This window comes from Nomascus leucogenys, chromosome 3, assembly GCF_006542625.1.
Source record: "Nomascus leucogenys isolate Asia chromosome 3, Asia_NLE_v1, whole genome shotgun sequence".
Taxonomy (NCBI): domain Eukaryota; kingdom Metazoa; phylum Chordata; class Mammalia; order Primates; family Hylobatidae; genus Nomascus; species Nomascus leucogenys.
Genome location: NC_044383.1, coordinates 69,856,496 through 69,879,299, shown reverse-complemented (window position 1 = coordinate 69,879,299; position 22,804 = coordinate 69,856,496). Strand labels below are relative to the sequence as shown.

The following is a 22,804-nucleotide window of genomic DNA, read 5'->3' as shown; positions in this document are numbered from 1 at the left end:
CAGTGAACAGGTTCCCACTGTGATGACTGGTGGGTGACAGTCAACAGGTTCCCACTGAGCTGAATGAGTGGCTGACAGAGAACAGGTTGTCACTGTGGTGAATAAGTGGGTGAGAGTGAACAGTTTTTCACAGTGGTTAATGAGTGGCTAACAATGAACAGGTTACCACTGTGATGAATGAGTGGGTGACAGTGAATAAGTTTCTTCTGTAATGAATGAGTGGGTGACAGTGAACATATTATTCCTGTGATGAATCATTAGATGACAGTGAAGAGTGTACCACTGTGGGGAATGTGTGGGTGAGAATGAACAAGTTCCCACTGTGGTGAATGAGTGGTTGACAGTGAACAGGTTCTTACTGTGATGAGTGAGTGTGTGATTGTGAAGCTGTTCCCACTGTGATGAATGAGTGGATGACAGTTAACAGGTTCCAACTGTGATGAATGAGTGGGTGAGAGTGAACTTGTTCACATTGTGGTAAATAAGTGGCTGACAGGGAATAGGTTTCCACTGTGTTGAGTGAGTGGGTGATGTTGAACCGGTTTCCACTGTGATGAGTAAGTGGGTAAACATGAATAGGTTCCCAGTGTGATGAGTGTGTGGGTGACAGTGAACAGGTTCCCTCTGTGATGAATGGGTGGGTGACAGTGAGCAAGTTTCCACTGCGGTGAGAGGTTGGGTGACAGTGACTATGTGCCCACTGTCATGAATGAGTGGGTGAGAGTGAACAAGTTCCCACTGTGGTGAATCAGTGGCTGACAGTGAAAAGTTTCTCACTGTGATGAGAGAATTGGTTTTGAGTGAACAGGTTCCCACTGTGATGAATGAGATGGTAAAAGTCAACAGGTTCCCACTGTGGTGAATGACTGGGTGAGAGTAAACAAGTTCCCACAGTGGTGAATGAGTGGCCGAAAGTGAACAGTTTCCCACTGTTGTGAATGAGTTGATGACAGTGAAGAGGATCCCACTGCAATGAAAGAGTGAATGACAGTCAACAGGTTCCCAGTGTAATGAATGACTGTATGAGACTGAACAGTTTCCCACTGTGTTGAATGAATGGCTGATAGTGAACAGGTTTTACTGTGGTGAGTTGGTGGGTGATAGTGAAGAGGTCCTTACTGTGATGAACGAGTGATTGAGAGTCAACAGGTTCCAATTGTGATGAATGAGTGGGTGATAGTGAACATATTCCCACTGTGATGAGTGAGTGGCTGACAGTAAACATGCTCCCCCTGTGATGAATGAGTGAATCACAGTCAACAGGTTCCCATTGTGATGTATTAGTGGGTCACAATAAAACGGTTCCTCCTGCATAAATGACTTGGTGACAATGAACAGGTTCCTACTGTTCACTGGCTCCCACTATGAATGAATGAGTGAAAGTGAATACGTTCCCACTCTTAAAAATGAGTGGCTGACAGTGAAAATGTTCCTTTTGGGTTGAATGAGTTGCTGACACTGAACAGGTTCCCACTGTGATTAGTGAGTGGCTGACAGTGAACAGGTTCTTACTGTGGTAAATGAGTGGGTGCCAGTGAACTGATTATCACCGTGGAGAGTGAGTGGGGGCAGCAAACAGGTTCAAACTGTGATGAATGTGTGGGTCACAGTGAACAGGTTCTCACTGTGATGTATGTGTGGGTGACAGTAAAGTAGTTCCCACTGTGGTGACTGAGTGGGTGAGTGAACAGGTTCCACTGTCATGAGTCAGTATGCAAAAGTGAAGAGGTTTTCACTGTGGTGAAGTAGTGACTGACAGTAAACAGTTTCCCACTTTGGTGTCTGAGTGGCTTATAGTGAACACGTTTCTACTGTGGTGATCAAGTGGGTGACAGTGAAGTGGTTCCATCTGTGGTGAAGGAGTGGGTAACTCTGAGCATGTTCCAACTGTGATGAATGAGTGGGTGATAGTGAACAAGTTCCCACTTTGGTGAGTGAGTGGGTGACAGTGAAAAGGTTTCCACTGTGATGAATGTGTGGGTGACAGTGAAAAGGGTTCTACTGTGGTGAATGAGTGGCTGACAGTAAACAGTTTTCTGCTTCAGTAAATAAGTGGGTGACAGTGAACAGGTTCCCACTGTGGAGAATGAGTGGGTGACAGTGAACAGGTTCCCAAGGTGATGAATAAGTGGTTGACAGTCAACAGGTTCCCACTGTGGTAAATGAGTGGGTGACAGAGAACAGGTTCCCACTGTGATGAATGTGTGGGTGACAGTGAACAGGTTCCCACTGTGATGAGTGTGTGGGTGATAGTGAACAGGTTCCCACTGTGATGAGTAAGTGGGTGACAGTGAACAGGTTCTTAATGTGATGATTAAGTGGGTGATAGTGAAAACGTTCCCACTGTGATGAGTGAGTGGGTGACAGTTAACAGGTTACCATTGTGATGATTGAGTGTGTGACAGTGAACAGATTCCCCCTGTGATGAGTGCGTGGGTGAGGATGAAAAAGTTTCCACTTTGGTGAATGAATGGCTGAGAACTGGTTCTCACTGTGATGAGTGAGTGGGTGAGAGAGAACTGGTTCTCATTGTGCTGAATGAGTGGTTGACAGTGAACAGGTTCCCACTATGGTGAGTGAGTGGATAAGAGTGAACAGGTTCCCACTGTGATGAGTCAGTGGGTGACAGTGAAAGAGTTCCCACTGTGGTGAGTTAATGGTTGACAGTGGACACTTTCTGACTGTGATGAATTAGTGGCTGACAGTGAACACGTTCCCAGAGTGATGACTGAGGGGCTGACAGTGATCAGGTTTCCACCTTGGTGAATGTGCAGCTGACAGAGAACTGGTTCCCAATGTGATGAGTGACTGAGTGACAATGAACAGGTTTCTACTGCCATGAAAGAATGGGTGACAGTGATCACGTTCTTCCTGTAATGAATGAGTGAGTGAAAGTGAAAATGTACATGCTGTGATCAAAGAGTGGCTGACAGTGAACAGGGTCCCACTGCGATGAATCAGTGGGTGACAATGAATAAAATTCTACTGCTGTGAACAAGCAGGTGACAGTAAACAGGTTCCCACTGTGGTGAATGAGTGACTGACAGTGAACAGGTTCCTATTGTGATGAATGAGTGGGTGACTGTGAACAGGTTCCTCCTGCAATGAATGAGTAGGTGACAGGAAATAGGTTCCCACTGTGATGAGTGAGTGGGTATCAGTGAACAGGTTCTCACTGTGATGAGTGAGTGGGCAACAGTGAATAGGTTCTTATTGTGGTAACTGAGTGACAGTGAACAGATTCCCACTGTGGTGAGTAACGGACAGTGAACAGGTTCTCACTGTGGTGAATGATTGGGTGACAGTAAACAGGTTCCTACTGTGATAAATGAGTGGGTGACAGTGAACAGGATCCCCACTGTGGTGAATGAGTGGGTGACAGTGAACAGGATTCTACTGTGGTGAATGCCTGGGTGACAGTTCTCAGATTCCTCTGCTAATGAATGAGTGGGTGACAGTTAACAGTTACACACTGTGATTAATGAGCTGCTGACAGTGAACAAGTTCCCACTGTAATGAGTGAGTGGGTGACAGTGAACAGGTTTCTACTGTGGTGAACAAGTGGATGACAGTGAACAGGCTCCCACTGTGGTGAATAAGTGTCTGTGAAAGGGTTTCCACTGTCATGAATGAGTGGGTGACAATACACAGCTTCCCATAATTAAGGAGAGTGTGACAGTGAACAGGTTCCCACTGTGATGAATGGGTGTGAGACAGTGAACAGGTTCCCACTGTGGTGATAGGGTGAGAGTGAACATGTTACCAATGTGATGAGTGAGTGGGTGACAGTGAATAGATTCCCAGTGTGGCGAATGAGTAGGTGAGAGTGAATAGGTTCCCACTGTGATGAATGAGTGGGGGCAGTGAACAGGTTCCCGCTGTGATGACTGAGTGCATGACAGTGTACAGGTTCCCACTGTGGTGAATGTGTGGCTGACAGGGAACAGGTTCTCACCGTGGTGAATGAGTGGGTGAGAGTGAACAGTTTCCCACAGTGGTGAATGAGTGGCTGACAATGAACAGGTTCCCACTGCGATGAGTGAGTGGGTGACAGTGAACAAGTTCCCAATGTGATATGTGAGTGGCTGACAGTGAACAGGTTCCCACTGTGATGAATGAGTGTCTGACAGTGAACAGTTTTTCACTGTGGTGAGTGAGGGGTTGAAATTGAATACATTCCCATTCTGGTAAATGAGTGCCTGACAGTGAACAGGTTCCCACTGTGGTGAGTGAGTGGGTGACATGAACAGGTTTTCACTCTGATGAATTAGTGGGTGACAGTGAACAAGTTCTCACTGTGATGAATTAGTGGTGATAGTGAAAATGGATCCCACTGTGGTTAATGAGTGTCTGCCAGTAAACAGGTTCCCATTTTGGTGCCTGAGTGGCTGACACGAACAGGTTTTTACTGCTGTGAATGAGTGGGTGACAGTGAACAGGTTCCCACTGTGGTTAATGAGTGTCTGCCAGTAAACAGGTTCCCATTTTGGTGCCTGAATGGCTGACATGAACAGATTTTTACTGCTGTGAATGAGTGGGTGACAGTGAACAGGTTCCCACTGTGTTGAATGGGTGGGTGACAGTGAACAGATTCCCACTGTGGTGAATGAGTGGGTGACAGTGAACAGGTTCCCACTATGATGAATGAGTGGCTGTATCAGGGGAAATTCAGCCCCTGATATTTCATGTAGGTTCTTTTCTATTTTCCCTAAGTGTCAGCTGGTCTGGGAAATAAAGGGACAGAGTACAAAAGGGAGACATCTTAAAGCTCGGTGTCTGGGGGAGACATCACATGTTGGCAGGTTCCATGATGCCCCCTGAATCATAAAACCAGCAAGTTTTTATTAGTGATTTTCAAAAGGGGAGGGAGTGTACGAATAGGGTGTGGGTCACAGAGATCCCATGCTTCACAAGGTAATAAAATACCACAAGGCAAATGGATGCAGGGTGAGATCACAGGACCACAGGACTGGGGTGAAATTAAAATTGCTAAGGAAGTTTCAGGCACACATTGTCATTGATGACATCTCATCAGGAGACAGGGTTTGAGAGCAGACAACCACTCTGACCAAAATTTATTAGGTGGGAATTTCCTCATCCTCATAAGCCTGGGAGTGCTACGAGAGACCAGGGCTTATTTCATCCCCTACCTATGACCATAAAAGACAGCCATCCCCAAAGTGGCCATTTCAGAGGCCTCCCCTTAGGGACACATTCTCTTTCTCAGGGATGTTCCTTGCTGAGAAAAAGAATTCAGCAATATTTCTCCTATTCACTTTTGAAAAAAGATAAATATGGCTCTGTTCTGCCTGGCTCACAGGCAGCCAGAGTTTAAGGTTATCTCCCTTGTTCCCTGAACATTGCTCTTATCCTGTTCTTTTTTCAAGGTGCCCAGATTTCATATTGTTCAAACACACATGCTCTACAAACAATTTGTGCAGTTAATGCAATCATCACAGGGTCCTGAGGCAACATACATCCTCCTCAGCTTACAAAGATTATGGGATTAAGAGATTAAAGACAGGCGTAGGAAATCACAAGGGTATTGATTGGGGAAGTGATAAGTGTCCATGAAATCTTCAGAATTTATGTTCAGAGACTGCAGTAAAGACAGGTGTGATGACTGAGTGGTTGACAGTGAAAAGGTTCCCACTGTTGTGAATGAGTGGCTGACAGTGAACAGTTTCCCACTGAGGTGAGTAAGTTGGTGAGAGTGAAAAAATTTCCACTGTAGTGAATAATATATTATAAAATATATGTATAATATATAATAATTATAAAATATATGTATAATATATAATATATTATAAAATACATGTATAATATATAATATATTATAAAATACATGTATAATATATAATATATTATAAAATACATGTATAATATATAATATATTATAAAATACATGTATAATATATAATATATTATAAAATATATGTATAATATATATTATAAAATATATGTATAATATATATATTATAAAATATATGTATTATATATTATAAAATATATGTATAATACATATTATACAGATATATGTATAATATATATTATAAAATATATGTATAATATATATTATTATATATGTATAATATATATTATAAAATATATGTATAATATATAATATATTATCAAATATATGTATAATATATAATATATTATCAAATATATATAATACATATTACATAATATATAATATATTATATATTTTTTAATATATAATATATTATATGTCTATTTTATAATATATTATATATATTTTAGAATATATATGTAATATATATTTTAGAATATATAATATGTAATATATATTTTAGAATATATAATATATATATTTTATATTATATAATATATTTTATAATATATATTATATATTATAATATATTATATATTATTATATATATTATATATTTTAAAATATATATTTTATACTATATATAATATATTATATATAATATATTATATATTTTATACTATATATTATATATTTGATAATATATAATATATTATATATTTTATAATATATTATATATTATATATTATATATTTATAATATATAATATATAATATATTTTATAATATACTATATATTATATATATAATATATTATATATAATATATTATAGTATTATATGTATATGTTATATTATAGTATTATATGTATATGTTATATTATATATTATATGTATATATAATATATTATATATATACATATAATATATATTATATGTATATATATAATAATATATAATATATAATATAATATATACATTATATGTATATATTATAATATATATACATTATATGCATATATTATAATATATAATATACATTATATGTGTATATATTATAATATATAATATACATTATATGTATATATACGATAATATATATTATAGTATATATATTATATATAATATATATTATATAGTATATAATATATATTATATATAATATATTATATGTATTATATAATATATATTATATATATTTTTTATATAATATATATACTGTCAGAGGATAACTTGAAGTATTTTAAAGATGTTCTCTAAGAATCTAAAACTATTTTTAAGTTTCTATAAATGTTTCTTAAGCATTTTTAGTTTCCAAAAAAACTTTCATATAATGTCAGTTTCATTTTTCTGAAGAATTTAAATAGAGTAAAATTATACACATCAAAAAACCTACTTTTCTGGTAATGGATCAACTTAATTTTCAGAACAAATATGTTAAACTTCACAAAATTTTATGCTGACCAGTTTGCTCAGTAGCCTCTTTCATACAACTGGGAGAGATGACACAAAGACATAGCGTTCATGTTGGGCGAGAGATTAAATGACTACCAGTAGCTAATTTCTGTTTTACTAATAAATGTTGATTTTCATTTCTATATTTTCTGAAGTTTTGTTAATAATGAAGTAATAACTTTTATCCAGGAAATTTGAAAAAACTTATTTTTTAATCAGCCATAATAGTATGCAAAAACAGAGAAATGAAGGTTAACAGTCATAATTTATATATTAAAATTAAAATACTTCTAGAAATAAAGACGGGAAAGTACAAAGAAATATACAAACAAATAAAAGGCAGCCTGGTGAACATGGTGAAAGCCTGCCTCTACTAAAATTACAAAAATTAGCCTGGTGTGGTGGCTCATACCTGTAACCTCAGCTACTCAGGAGGCTTAGGCATGAGTATCACTTGAACCTGGGAGGCAGAGTTTGCAGTGAGCAGAGATCACGCCACTGCACTCCAGCATGGGCGACAGAATGAGACTCCATCTCAAACAAAACAACAAAAACAAAATCAAAATAGAAGGAAGTGGATTACTCACAATAGCTAAGGTATGAAATCAACCTAAGTGTCCATCAATAGGTGAATGGAAAAAGAAAATATGGTATATGTACGCAATGCTATTCAGCCCTTAAAAATATGACAGTCTTGTTATTTGCAACAACTTTCATGAACCTGAAAGATATTATACTAAGTAAAATAAGTCAACACAGAAAAAAACAGAAAACATAATCTTTTTTTTTTTTTTTTGAGGCAGAGTTTTGCTCTTGTCGCCCAGGCTGGAGTGCAGTGGCACCATCTCCACTCACTGCAACATCCACCTCTCAGGTTCAAGCGATTCTCCTGCCTCAGCTTCCTCAGTACCTGGGATTACAGGCACGTGCCACCATACCCAGCAAATTTTTATATTTTCGGTAGAGAGAGAGTTTTCCCATGTTGGCCAGGCTAGTTTCAAACTCCTGACTTCAAGTGATCCACCCACCTCGGCCTCTCAAAGTGTTGGGATTACAGGCAGGAGCCACTGTGCCTGACTCATATAATCTTATTTCTATGTAAAGTGTAAAAAAAAATTTAAACTCATAGAAGCAGACAGTACAATAATGACACACAAAAAAATCCCCTATGAAGTTTTTTGTCTGGTAAAGGGAGCTTATTCATGATCTTTCAGGGATTTTTTTTTTTTTTTAATTTTCTGCATTCTCCTGTTCTTCAGCCAATGGTTGAAAAAAGATACAGAGAAGACACATTTGCCTTTTATCCACTTCACTTCCGCTGACTATTAGTCAATGTTGGTACAGCCGAGAATAGCTATTTTCTGGCAGGACAGCCACTTCTCAGCAATATTTCAATGCTTTCTTCACTTTATATCAGTGAAAAACAGGCCAGCAGGTCCTAGGAAAGCACATGGTGCTACTGCTACTTTAACAATGATCAGGCCGAGCCTGGTGGTTCACGCCTGTATTCCCAGCACTTTGAGAGGCCGAGGTGGGTGGATCACAATTTCAGGAGTTCGAGACCAGCCTGGCCAATATGGTGAAACCCTGTCTCTTCTAAAAGTACAGAAATTGCCGAGCGCAATGGCTCATGCCTGTAATCCCAGCAGTTTGGGAGGTGGAGGGCGGTGGATTGCTTGAGGTCAGCAGTTTGAGACCAGCCTGTGCAACATGGTGAAATCCGGTCTCTACTAAAAATATAAAAAATTAGCTGGACGTGGTGGCGGGTGCCTGTAATCCCAGCTGCTCAAGAGGCTGAGGCAGAAGAATCGCTGGAACCTGGGAGGCCAAGGTTGCAGTGAGCCATGATTGTGCCACTGCACTCCAGCCAAGATGACAGAGTGAGACTCCTCTCAAAAAAAAAAAAAAGTAGCTGGGCATGGTGGTGGGCACCTGTACTCCCAGCTACTGAGGCTGAGGCAGGAGAATCACTTAAACCAGAAAGTTAGAGGTTGCAGGGAGCCAAGATCATGTCACAGCACTCCAGCCTGAGTGACCTAGCGAGACTCTCAAAAATAAAAAAAAAGTTATTAGAAATCATGAATAGCACTTGTTTGGTTGCTACTCACATGTCAAACAATGTTATTTGGCTTAAGGTACTGGTTTTTATTTTATTTTATTTTTGAGACGGAGTTTTGCTCTTGTTGCCCAGGCTGGAGGGCAATGGCATGATCTTGGCTCACTGTAACCTCTGTCCCCAAGGTTCCCACAATTCTTCTACCTCAGCCTCCCCAGTAGCTGGGATTACAGGCACCTGCCACCATGCCCGGCTAATTTTTTGTATTTTTAGTAGAGATGGGGTCTCACCATGTTAGGCTGGTCTCAAACTCCAGACCATAGGTGATCCACCCGCCTCAGCCTCCCAAAGTGCTGACAGTACAGGCATGAGCCACCGCATACAGCCTGGTTTTCCTTTCTTTTTTCTAACTACCAGTAATATAAAATTCTTCACTAAGGAGACTTTATCTTATTCAAATGTTTTGAGATTTCATTGACATTTAACTGTCTGAATTATCTGGAATATTAAAATTTTCCATGAACTCAAATTGATTACTATAGATAATCTTTTAGTAAAAGCTTTTCTGAGGCAGAGTAAGATTTATAATATTTTATTATCATATGAAAGATGTGTATTAGCCATGTTTTCAGTAATCACTCTGAACACAGCATTCTCAGTTCCAAGTGTAAAAAGTGTAGAGGTTCCTCTTCAAAGACTTTCCTCCCCATCTAATTAGGAATAAACAGTAACTTCTCTTAGAAGCAAAATTTATCCAAAGTCCTGTGCTGCCATTCTTAAATATCTGCTAGCCATAATAAAAAAAATCAATGTACTTTCTTCTTAGCTCCCACAATTTAGCCTAAATATTTGCCCTGGTATGCTTATACTAGTCCAAGCAAGTCCTGTGCTAACATTCTTAAATATCTGCTAGCCATAATAAAAAAAAAAAATCAATGTACTTTCTTCTTAGCTTCCACAATTTAGCCTAAATATCTGCCCTGGCATGCTTATGCTAGTCCAAGCAAGCATTAGGTCATAGCCTGTTACTCTTCCTTATTTGAAGGGGTTTTTACCTTTCTCAGCATTCCACAAGTTACTTCCTCCTTCCTTTGTTCTCCTCTGCCTTTGCCTCTTTTAAAAAGTACCAAGTTGCTAAACAATGGGGAAAAATACAGAATGTGAGGTCCTGTTTCAGCAAAGGAAAACTGGACACAGCAGTAGAAAGGATGCATCAGGTTATAAATGACCTTGTCTCCTTTGTTCGGTGTACTTTCATGGCAAAACTGCTGGCAAGTGTACCCTTTCTGTAAAAAGTAAAAATGGCCTTGCTAAGAAAATTAGTGTTCGAGTGCTATTTCCTTATGGCACCAGAGAACTAGCATTTCTAACACCAGTATGGACCCTGAGTAACTCAGGAAGAACTGGTATCCCTGTAAAAAGGCAGAAGAAAATGCTGAGTGGAGGTGCACCACACCGCACATCAATGCTTTCCACATGCACCTATTAGGGTCTTAATTTAATTGGGCTGTTACTTGCATGGCTACTTACTAAATTTAGTCATACTATTTTTTAGCAGCTAATGGCATCTGTTACCCATTAATTTTATCCATTTGCTTTTTTGAAAAACAAATATTTTTTTAATTCACTCTAAATTGAGACTACATTTACAATCTTCAATTTTTCAGTGTTGAAGTAAATCAGAGTAGAGCAATGTGTGTATATAATGTGCATTTTCCTGCCTATCAAAATTCTTCTGGCCCGGCACAGTGGCTCACGCCTGTAATCACAGCACTCTGATGTCAGCTGTTCAAGACGAGCCTGGCTAACAAGGTGAAATCCCATCTCTACTAAAGATACAAAAATTATCCGGGAATAATGGTGGGTGCCTGTTATCCCAGCTACTTGGGAGGCTGAGGCAGGAGAATCGCTTGAACCAGGGAGGCAGAGTTTGCAGTGAAATGAGAACACACCATTGCACTGCAGCCTGGGTGACAGAGAGAGAATCCATCCTTCATTTACTTGGAAACCCTGGGAAGCCACCTATAAAATATTCCCCTTGAATAGTTTAGCCAGGATTCTAGATTTCAAAAGGTCAAAAACAATCATTGAGCAAAACCAAGATCTTTCTGTTTCTTGTTAGTCATCTGGCCATTTCCGTAAGTATGACAACTACACCAAGCCATTGAAAAGATGACAATATTCAAGGTGTTTAGTTTAGCCAAGCCATTGAAAAGATGTGGTTTTTGTTAATTTTATCCTGTTTCAAATGTTTTCTCTAGTTGTGTTGTCCTGTGACTCTAAAAGAAACTGTCTACTAACTAATCGTACATTCAAAAAATATTCATATTAAGGTGTTTACAGTTTAATCTTGTATTATAGTATAGTAGAATCCTCTATAATTAGAAGTTAATTATAAATTCATTGTTTTTAAGGTTTTTCAAATGTGAAAACAATTAGGTATGCTTTTTGAAGTAAGTACAATTCTAGGACATTACCCACTGGTCTTCATGGTATTTCTATAATGAATACTATAAAACTGGGTCACCAGAATGGTGCAGACATGCTGATTAAAACAGAATGAGTTCAGCATTGTTGGTAGACTATCGGTATCCCAGAGGCTGATCATTCACTACAGCTTACTAAATATTGTTCTATGATGCCAGTGAGCACTTTTACTCAGGTTTCCCTTTTCCTACCATTAATGTGGTCCTGTTGTGGTCTCCTGTTTCTCTTTAGCTATCCCACATGAGAGGTGATTATTTCTTGCATGAATGAAAGTCCCTTTTTTACCCTCTGCCATAAGATCCTCTTATTCTCCTTACTGAAATCAACATGGAGGAGGCAGGAATGATGACAAAATACAAACATGTTCCCTGTTATGTGGCCACCATAAGCAGCTGACAACATGTTCCACCAAGAAGTCACTTACTTTCAGGCCAGCAGGGGTGTTTTTCTATGATGTGTCTCTTTCTCTTAGAAACACCTCTGATTAAGTTTAGCACAATCAGGATAATCTCCATTTTGATAAACACAAAGGCAACACATGAGTAACCTAATTTCATGAGTGATTTCCCACCACAGTCACACATGTTTCTACACTCAAGGAAAAAGTATTACACAGCAGGTGTGCAACAGACTGGAAATCCATAGTATTATCTCAGAACGGTGTCTACCCACATAAATAAACTTTTAAAATAGTCTTTTGCCAGTCACAGTGGCTCATGCCTGTAATATCAGCACTGTAGGAAGCTGAGGCAGGCATATCATGAGGTCAGCGGTTTGAGACCAGTCTGGCCAACACGATGAAACCCTGTCTCTTCTAAAAATATGAAAATTAGTTGGGTGTGGTGGCACACACCTGTAATCCTAGCTACTAAAATGGCTGAGGCGCAAGAATTGCTTGAATCCAGGAGGTGGAGGTTACAGTGAGCTGAGATCACGCCACTGCACTCCAGCCTGGATGACAGAGCAAGACTCCATCTTGAAAAAGAAAAAGTCTTTCTGCTGCTTTTGTTACCTACATAAACAAAGATATCAACTGGATACAATAATCAACTACTTTCCAGTTTTATTCACTACAAATCTTAACTAACATCTTTTTTTCTGGCTCATTTTTCCTTTATGCACCATTTTATACGTTCACACACACATAGAACAAAAAAAATATATTCAATTATTCAATTTTGGTTGTTCATTAAGTGTTAAAATGATTTTTTTTTTTTTTTCTGTTTGAAGAGGGGTTTTATTGTTGTACTCAAGAGTGTTGTTTCTGGAGACAAAGTTGCCTGTGCTTTAATAGGCAGATTCTGGGGAGAATCCGAATCATAAGCCATAACATTTTACACTAATAAATTGAATACAAACCAGAAAGTATAGATTTGCTTTCAGCATTTTCAAGGTGTCGTTTTGTTACTCACCTAATTAAAATAATTTGTTTTGTTGAAATAATTGCTCTTTCCTTCTGAAAATATGTACAAACCCATACTCACAAAAACACTCACTTCATAATTTTCATATACCTAAGGTTTATCTTCAGAGTAATATGAGTATATTTAACTCTATGTAAATTAAAACTAAAAGTCTATATGCTTGCAGGCAGAGAGACCACATGTTCAAAGACAGCTATATAACAAATACTTATTAATAAATTTTCAGGACTCAGAAATGTATGGACTTTATTTCTATTTCTTCTTTTTTTTTTTTTGAAATGGAGTCTCACTCTGTCACCCATGCTGGAGTGCAGTGGCGTGACCTTGGCTCACTGCAACCTCCACCTCCCGGGGTTCAAACGATTCTCCTGCCTCAGCCTCCAGGCATGCACCACCATGCCTGGCTAATTTTTGTATTTTCAGTAGAGACGGGGTTTCACCATGTTGGCCAGGCTGGTCTTGAACTTCTAGCCTCAAGCATTCCACCTGCCTTGGCCTCCCAAATTGCTGGAATTACAGGTGTGAGCCACTGCACCTGGACATATTTTATTTATATTTTTGTATAATTATTATGACCATAAAAAATCCTGTAGTCAATAACAATTTAATTGTACATTTTAAAATGAACAAAAGCATATAATTACACTTTTGGTAATACAAAGGATAAATGCTAGAGGTGATGGATACCTTATTTACCCTAATGTAATTACTACATATTGTAGACCTGAGTCAAAAGATGCCATATAAGGCATAAATACATACACATACTATATACGCACAAATACAAATAACAAATTTCAATGAGAGTAAAAATTTAATCTGTGGGAACAATATTCTTTAACTCATTTGCAGTTTAAAGCCAAAGGCAAAGTGATTACTAGAGATGTTATTCCACTATATGCCAAATTGTGTATTGTTACCATCTTGTAGCTTCACCCTTGAGTAAGGTGGGATAGTTAAAAGTTAGTGGCATAATAATGCTTCATTAAATGCACAGTAGTCTTAAAATCGTTAAAAAATAATAAAATTAAGTTCACACATAATCTAACTTTTTTTGGGGGGGTGGGGGCAGAGTTTTTTTCTTATTGCCCAAGGTGGAGTGCAATGGCAAGATCTCAGCTCACCACAACCTCTACCTCCCTGGTTCAAGCAATTCTCCTGCCTCAGCCTCCTGAGTAGCTGGGATTACAGGCACGCACAACCATGGCTGGCTAACTTTTTTGTATTTTTAGTAGAGATGGGGTTTCTCCATGTTGGTCAGGCTGGCCTCAAACTCCTGACCTCAGGTGATCCACCCACGTCGACCTCCCCAAGTGCTGGGATTACAGGTATGTGCCATTGAGCCCAGCCCTAACAATTTTTAAATGTACTGTATTTCATTACATAAAAGTACAATTAGTAAAATAATATACTAATTTAAATATACTTTTAACTATAATTATTTCTTTGTGACACTATAATGTAGAAAAGTATTGCTCTGAACATTTACCTTATACTTAATAGAGGTTTACTACAAAGAACCTCTCCACTTATATTTTCGTTATGCATCTTACATTTTAATGTCCTTACTCTTTTATAGCAAAGGTCATAATGTCCAAATAATTTTTAAAAATATCTAATATCTCTGATGCAGAAGCAACTGATGACATGCTTTCACATGTGAATAAAATAGGAATAAAATAACAGCATGAAGTAATTTGAAAGCTGTATTATATAATTATTCAGTTTTCAAAAAATTTTATTCAAGGAAACAAGTATACTTTCAATGTAATTACGATGCTTCCAAAAATCTTTTTAAACTTACATACAAATCATTTATCTAAAAACTGTAGTTGTGGATTAGTTTTTATACTCAACACTCTGATTTAGTATAATGTCTTAAGTGTCAGTGCCTTATTCTACTGTAAATTCTGATATTTATATACATTCCATTTTGAACTGTTTTTATATTTACTGCATCTGCAAAATTATACTTTAGTATAAACTCTCTGGTGTTTTCTAAGCTGTTGTTTCTGAAAAAAAAAAAAAATAAGTGTTTCTAAACTTATTACATTTGCAGGACTCTTCTCCAATATAAATTCCCTGATGTGGAACAAAGCTTGAGCAATTGCTTCAGTGTGTGCACAAATGTGTGCAATAAGATCTGTGATACAAGTAAATGTGCTATAACCCCCTTTATAGTTGTAATAGTTGTCTTCACAACAAATACTCTTCTTCATTTTAAAGGCTTATACATTCTGAAAGATTTTTTTGACAGTAATTGCACTTTTAATGCTTTTATTAAAAGGAACTTTTTATGTTAAGATGTGAGTAGGAATTTTTTTTTTTTTTTGAGACAGAGTCTTGCTCTGTCGCCCAGGCTGGAGTGCAGTGGCGCAATCTCGGCTCACTGCAAGCTCCGCCTCCCAGGTTCACGCCATTCTCCTGCCTCAGCCTCTCCGAGTAGCTGGGACTACAGGCGCCCGCCACCACACCCGGCTAATTTTTTTTTTTTGTATTTTTAGTAGAGACGGGGTTTCACCATGGTCTTGATCTCCTGACTTCGTGATCCGCCCGCCTCGGCCTCCCAAAGTGCTGGGATTACAAGCGTGAGCCACCGCGCCTGGCCAATGTGAGTAAGACTTAATGGGTTTTCCATATTCCTTATATTTGTACAGTTTTTCTCAAGGATAATAGGTTTCCTGTGAAATAAGGTTAAGAACTGATTAAACGTTTTGCCACATTCTTCAAACTTGTAGGAGTTTTGCCAGTACGAATTGTCTTACCTACAATCAAGTGTGGCAACCATATAAAAGCTTTGTCACATTTTATATATTTCTAGGGTTTCACACCAGAAAATTATTCTTATATATAGAGAAGTTGGAGATGTTAGTAAAAGCACTGTCACATGTTTTTTAGGCTTGTAGAGTTCCTCTTCAGCAGGAATTATCACCAAGTCTCTAAAGAATTAAGAAATGGTGGTCAGGCATCATGGTTCATGCCTGTAATTCCAGCACTGTAGGAGGCCAAAGCAGGTGGATCACCTGAAGTCAGGAGTTCGAGACCACCCTGAAAAGCATGATAAAATTGCATCTCTACTAAAAATATGAAAATTAGCTGGGCATGGTGGTAGGCACTTGTAATCTCATCTACTAGACAAGCTGAGGCAGGAAAATGACTTGAACCCAGGAGGCAGAGGTTGCAATGATCCGAGATCATTGCATTGTATTCCAGCTTGGGTGACAAGCATGAAACCTCATCTCAAAAAAAAAAAAAAAAAAGAATTGATTGAAAACTTATAGGCTTTGCCACATTCTTCACAGGTGTAGGGTTTCTATCCAGTATGAATTATGTGTAATAAGGGTTGAGAACTTCCTAAAAGCTTTGTCACATTCTTTATATTTGTTGGGTTTGTGTTCCATAAATTCTCATATTTAGTAAAAGTTGATAGCTGGTTAAAAGCTTTCCCACATTCATCAAACTCATAGGGTTTCTCTCCAGTATGAATTATCTTATGTCTAGTAAGGGTAGAGGAGTGTTTAAGGCTTTGCCACATTTTCACATTTGTAGGGATTCCCTCCCATATGAATTATCTCATGTCTACTAAGGTTTGAGGATGAAATAAAGGCTTTGCCACATTTATCACACTTGTATGGTTTCCCTCCAGTATGAATTTTCTTATGTGAAAAAAGGGTTGCAGGATGATTAAAAGCTTTGCCACATTCTTCACATTTGTAGGGTTTCTCTCCAGTATGAATTCTCTTATGTTTAGAAAGGGGAGAGGAATGCTTAAACACTTTGCCACATTCTTCACATTTGTAAGGTTTCTTTCCAGTATGAATTATCTTATGTGCAGTAAGGGAACAGGAGTACTTAAAGGCTTCACCACATTCTTCACATTTGTAGGGTTTCTCTCCAGTATGGATTATCTTATGTTTAGTAAGGGTAGAGGAATACTTAAAGCCTTTGCCACATTCTTCACATTTGTAGGGCTTCTCTCCAGTATGAATTCTCTTATGTGTAGTAAGGTGTGAGGACCAGTTGAAGGCTTTGCCACATTCTTCACATTTGTAAGGTTTCTCTCCAGTATGAATTATCTTATGTGTAGAAAGGGAAGAAAGGTACTTAAAGGCTTTCCCACATTCTTCACATTTGTAGGGTTTCTCTCCAGTATGAATTCTCTTATGTGTAGTAAGGATAGAGGAGCGCTTAAAGGCCTTGCCACATTCTTCACATTTGTAGGGTTTCTCTCCAGTATGAATTTTCTTATGTGTAGTGAGGTTAGAGGAGCGGTTAAAGGCTTTGCCACAGTCTTCACATTTGTACCGTTTCTCTCCAGTATGAATTATCTTATGTGAAGTAAGGTGTGAGGACCGGTTGAAGGCTTTGCCACATTCTATACATTTATAGGGTTTCTCTCCAGTATGAATTTTCTTATGTGTAGTAAGGGTTGAGGACTGATTAAACGCTTTGCCACATTCTATACATTTGAAAGGTTTTTTTCCAGTATGTCTTATCTTATGTCTGTTTGTATTTGAAAATTGATGAAAGACTTTCCCATATTTATCACATTGAAACATTTTGCTCTGGGTAGTTGTCAAACATTGGTTAAGTCCATTATAACCTCTCTTGTGCACCTTACACTCATCCACACTTTTACAGCCTTTTTTTAACTGTAAATTATCACGTCCACATTTTTTATATCTTCTCAGTATCAGTTTTTGGAAAGAATCTTTTATGCTGTGCTCTGGCCAAAGGTTTTGGGTAAAATGAGAACATAAAACTGAAAGAAACCATAAAAACACATTACTTCACTTACTAGACTCAGATAAATATACTTTACAAATCTAACCTATAAAATTATACAAACTACATAAGCAAGATGACGTAGCAAAATATCACAAGCTGTAATTTCTTCCTGGACATATAAATGTAACAAAAACATATTGCCCAAAATACATTTGTAAAAAATTTATAAATGAGTTAAGTGTGTGAAGGGCCCAAGGTGAGTACAATGCAAAGAGCCACATAGAAGAAAAAGAAAAGTCTGTTACTTATACCCAACAGAGCTCTTTCTGCTCTCCAGTATAACATTGTGCCTTTAAAAGTAAATTGCTGGTCAGGCATGATGGCTCACAGCAGTAATCTCAGTGCTTTGGGAGGCTGACATGGGTTGATCATGAGGTCAGGAGTTCAAAGGCAGCCTGGCCAAGATGGTGAGAACCCATCTCTTCTAAAAACACAAAAAACTAGACAGGTGTGGTGGCAAGCACTTGTAATCTCAGCTACTCAGGAGGGTGAGGCAGAGAATTGCTTGAACCCAGGAGGCAGAGGTTGCAGTGAGCTGACATCATACCACTGCACTCCAGCCTGCATCACAGAGTGAGACTCTGTAATGGCAGATATTGTAGTGACCAAGATCATGCCTCTGAACTACAGCATAGGTAACAGGGCGAGACTCTCTCTCTCTCTCTCACACACACACACACACACACAAATGTAAATTGCCAAATCCTCGTTTCTTTTAAAAAACAGGAAAAATATTGGCACATACATCTTTATTTTTGGCTTTTAGGGGCTTTTCTAGACACTGGTAAATGTCTCCCATGACATAAAATGCTGAAGGAAATGGCGATATAAATTGGATTAACAGTTTGAGTGTGCTGAGTCTAAACATAAATGTTACAGAAGCAGAGATACTGCCCTACCCCAAACAGGGAATAAGTCTAGCAAGTGATTACTGATTATAAGACAATTTAACTAAACAATAAACACAAAATTTTAGACAAGACACATCCTAAAAACATGTTTGAGAAATTCCCAAAATCTCTAGCCATGACAACTGATTTCAGACTATGCCAGAATAAAGTTATATCTTAAAGATTCTAATAGGTAGCTTTTTCTTAATGTCCAAATCTCAATCAAAGATTACAATGAATACAAAATATCAGAGCAACATGGCCCCATCAGTGAGTGAAGATTGTACCTCTGCACTCCAGCCTGGGCAACAGAGGAAGACTGTCTCAAAAATATAATAAAATAGGGCAGGCATGATGGCTCACACCTGCAATCCCAGCACTTTGAGAGGCCAAGGTGGATGGATCATTTGAGGTCAGAGGCTCAAGATTAGCCTGGCCAACGTGGTGAAACCTTATCTCTACTAAAAATATAAAAAAATAGCCAAGTGTGGTTGTGGGCACCTATAATCCCAGCTACTCAGGAGGCTGAGGCAAAAGAATTGCTCGAACCTGGGAGATGGAGGTTGCAGAGAGCCTGCACCACTGCACTCCAGCTGAGGTGACAGAGACTCTGTCTCAGAAAATAGTAATAAAATAAATAAATAAAATAAAATAAATTGAATAATATTCAGTAAGTTAAACAGAAACACAGACAACTACTGAAGATCAGAAAAATGAGAATAACAACCAGAAACATTTAAATAGCAAAAAACAAAAATCGTGGATATAAAAAATACAAAACATAACTGGAAAATTTCTTTAAAAAGGTACACACCAAGATATTTATAACAAACACATATAATAAGCAAAATTTCAAAAATCACAGATAAGAGAATTTTGGGAGCTGTAAGATAAAAATGATGTGTCATTTATAAGCATAGTCTCATGATATAACAAGTGAATTTATCAAAAAAAATTTTTGCAAGTGAGAAGGAAACTGTGATATTGTTTAAGTTAAAATAATTTTAAAAAGCTGTCAAGTGAGAATAATAACATCACCACAATTTTACTACCAAATAGAAAGAAGTACTTCCAAAATAACCAAATCCTGAGAATGTATATTGCCACTGCATATGCCTGACATATCAAAGATGGTGAGTTTCCTCCACTGAAAATAACACAGTGAAAGAAAACAACCCATAATCATATGAAAATACTAACTTTCTGGGAAAGATATGCACATACACAAAAATGGAATTTCTTAACATTATCATAATGGTGCAGAAAACATTTTTAATTGTTCTCTAAAATTTAAAAGATAAAAACTATAGAAATTATTATAAACATGTTAATGAATATACAAACATAAAAAATATAATTGGCAAAATCAATAACAAAATGGAAGGCAGATGTAATGATAGAAAATTTTTGTATGAAACTGAAGTTGATTTTTTACCACATTTAAATATATTGTTGGATCCTTTAGAGGTTTTATGTAATCCCAGAAGGTACCACTTAGAAAATGTCTGTACAGATACACAAAAGAAAGTAAGAAAGAAACTGAAAGCATGTCAATACAAAAATGAAAAAAATTAAAAAAATACAGAAAGAGAAAATGAGAGACAAAGACACAAGAATCAAATAAAACAATAAAATAACAAGTTTTTCTTTTGCAGAAAACTATTTAAATATATATAATTATCTCTCCAAATCAACAGACATACTTTAAATAAAAAGGTTTATTAAAAATTTTTAAAAATTAAGATTCAACTTGCCTTTTTACAAGAGTCAGTTGAGATCCAATGACAAAAAAACACTGAAAGTGGCAAGATGAAAGTAGAAATTTCGTGTAAATATTCACCAAATCAGAGCAAAAGAGCTCAAAATAATATTACACATGTGTATGTATTTGCATGTGTGTGTCTCATATTAGAGTTTCAAATATGTAAAGCAAATACAAAATTGAATACACACAGAGAGCAATATAATTATAGTAGGATATTTCAATGCTTCATTTTCTGTAATAATAATAAAACAAGACAGTATATTAATAAGGGAACAGAGGACTAGAAGGCAGTAAAAAACAATTATTTCTAATGAATGTATAGAGAACACTCCTCAACAACATCAGGATACACAGCCTTCTCAATAGCTCATACAGCATTCTCCTATATAGACCACAAATTAGGCCAAAAATGAAGCCTTAACACATTTTTTAAAACCGAAATTTTATATTACTTTCTATGACAAAAAGAGTATAAAACAATAATATAAATAATTGACAAATTTACAAATATATAGAAATGAGAAAACACTCTTGAGCATGCACTTGTTCAAAAAACTGGGCTGTGTGCAGTGGCTCACACCTGTAATCCCAGCACTTTGGGAGGCTGAGGTGGATGATTTTAACTCCACCTCAAAAACAAACTGAAAAAGAAATAATTAATATTGTGAAGATGTCTGTACTGCTCAATTTAATCTACAGATTTAATTCAATGTTTTTCAAATGTCTCATTGCATTTTTGAAGAAATAAAAACAGCAAATCCAAAAGTATATGGAATCTAAAGAGACAAGAAAGTACCCAACAATCTACCAAAAAGGAACAATGTTGGAGGCATTACCATTTCTGATTTCAAAACACATCAAAAATCTACAGAATTAAAATAATTTGTTATGAGTATAAAGGTGAAAAAATAAATAAAACAGAAGGCAGCACATATATTAGCTTTTGCATAATTACTGCATTGTTACTGAAAGCTAACAGTAAAAGCAATGCAAGTTTCTGTCACCAAATCATTCAGTAGATACAAAAATACAGGACTATCATTAAACTACTTAATGAAATGAAATGTAATCTTTGAAATGTAATCTTAGGACTTTGGATGGCCAAGGTGGGCTGATTACTTGATCCCAAAAGTTCAAGATCAGCCTGGGCAACATGGCAAAACTCTGTCTCTATGAAAAATACAAAAAAAGCTAGCTGGGTGTGAGGGCACATTCATGTAACCCAGTTACTTGAGAGGCTGAAATGAGAGGATCATCTGAGTCTGGGAGGTTCGAGCAGCTGTGAGCCATGCAAATCAGCCTGGTTGACAGAGTGAGACCCTATCTCAAAAATACATGAGGCCGGGTGCAGTGGCTCACTCCTGTAATCCCAATACTTTGGGAGGCCAAGGCGGGCAGGTTACCTGAGGTCAGGAGTTCAAGATGAGCCTGGCCATCATGGGAAAGCCCCGTCTCTACTAAAAATACAAAAAATTAGCCAGGTGTGGAGGCAGGTGCCTGTAATCCCAGCTACTTGGAAGGCTGAGGCAGGAGAATCGCTTGAACCCCGGAGGTGAAGATTGCAGTGAGCTGAGATTGCACCATTGCACTCCAGCCTGGGTAACAACAGTGAAACTCCATCTCAAAAAATAATAAAAATAAAAAATAAAATAAAATAAAATAAAATAAAATAGATAAGATAAAATAAGTAAAATAAAATAAGATAAAATAAAATAAGATAATATAAAATAAAATAAAATAAAAATAAATAAAATAAAATAATAAAATAAAACAAATAAAATAAAATAAAAATGAATATATACATAAATAAAATTAACTTAAAAAGATATAGAATGCCTGAGTGGTTTTTTAAAAAGCATACACTATGCTCCCTACAAGAGACTCATTTTAGCATTGAGTCAAATAGGGTGAAAGTAACAGAATGAAAAAAAGTTATATACCATGAAAATAGTAACCACAATTGAGTAAGGTGGTCATAATTATATTAGACAGAATATACTTTAAGTCAAGTACTACCATGGGACAATGACTGATATTATATTATGGTAAAGTGAATTGATTTAGCAGGAATCTATAATATTTATCTATCTATATGTATATGTGTATATAACATCAGGGCTTCAAAATATATAAAGCAAATATTGACA

General features: G+C 36.9%; 1 protein-coding gene across 1 annotated transcript in view; it reads right to left on the bottom strand.

The window, feature by feature from the left end:
- Positions 1-22,804, bottom strand: part of LOC100590160 (putative zinc finger protein 66) — a 98,996-nt gene that overhangs the window by 50,827 nt on the left and 25,365 nt on the right. Inside the window, 1 exon segment of the mRNA XM_030809439.1 lies at positions 16,798-17,976. Coding sequence (XP_030665299.1) covers positions 16,798-17,976 — 1,179 coding nt within the window.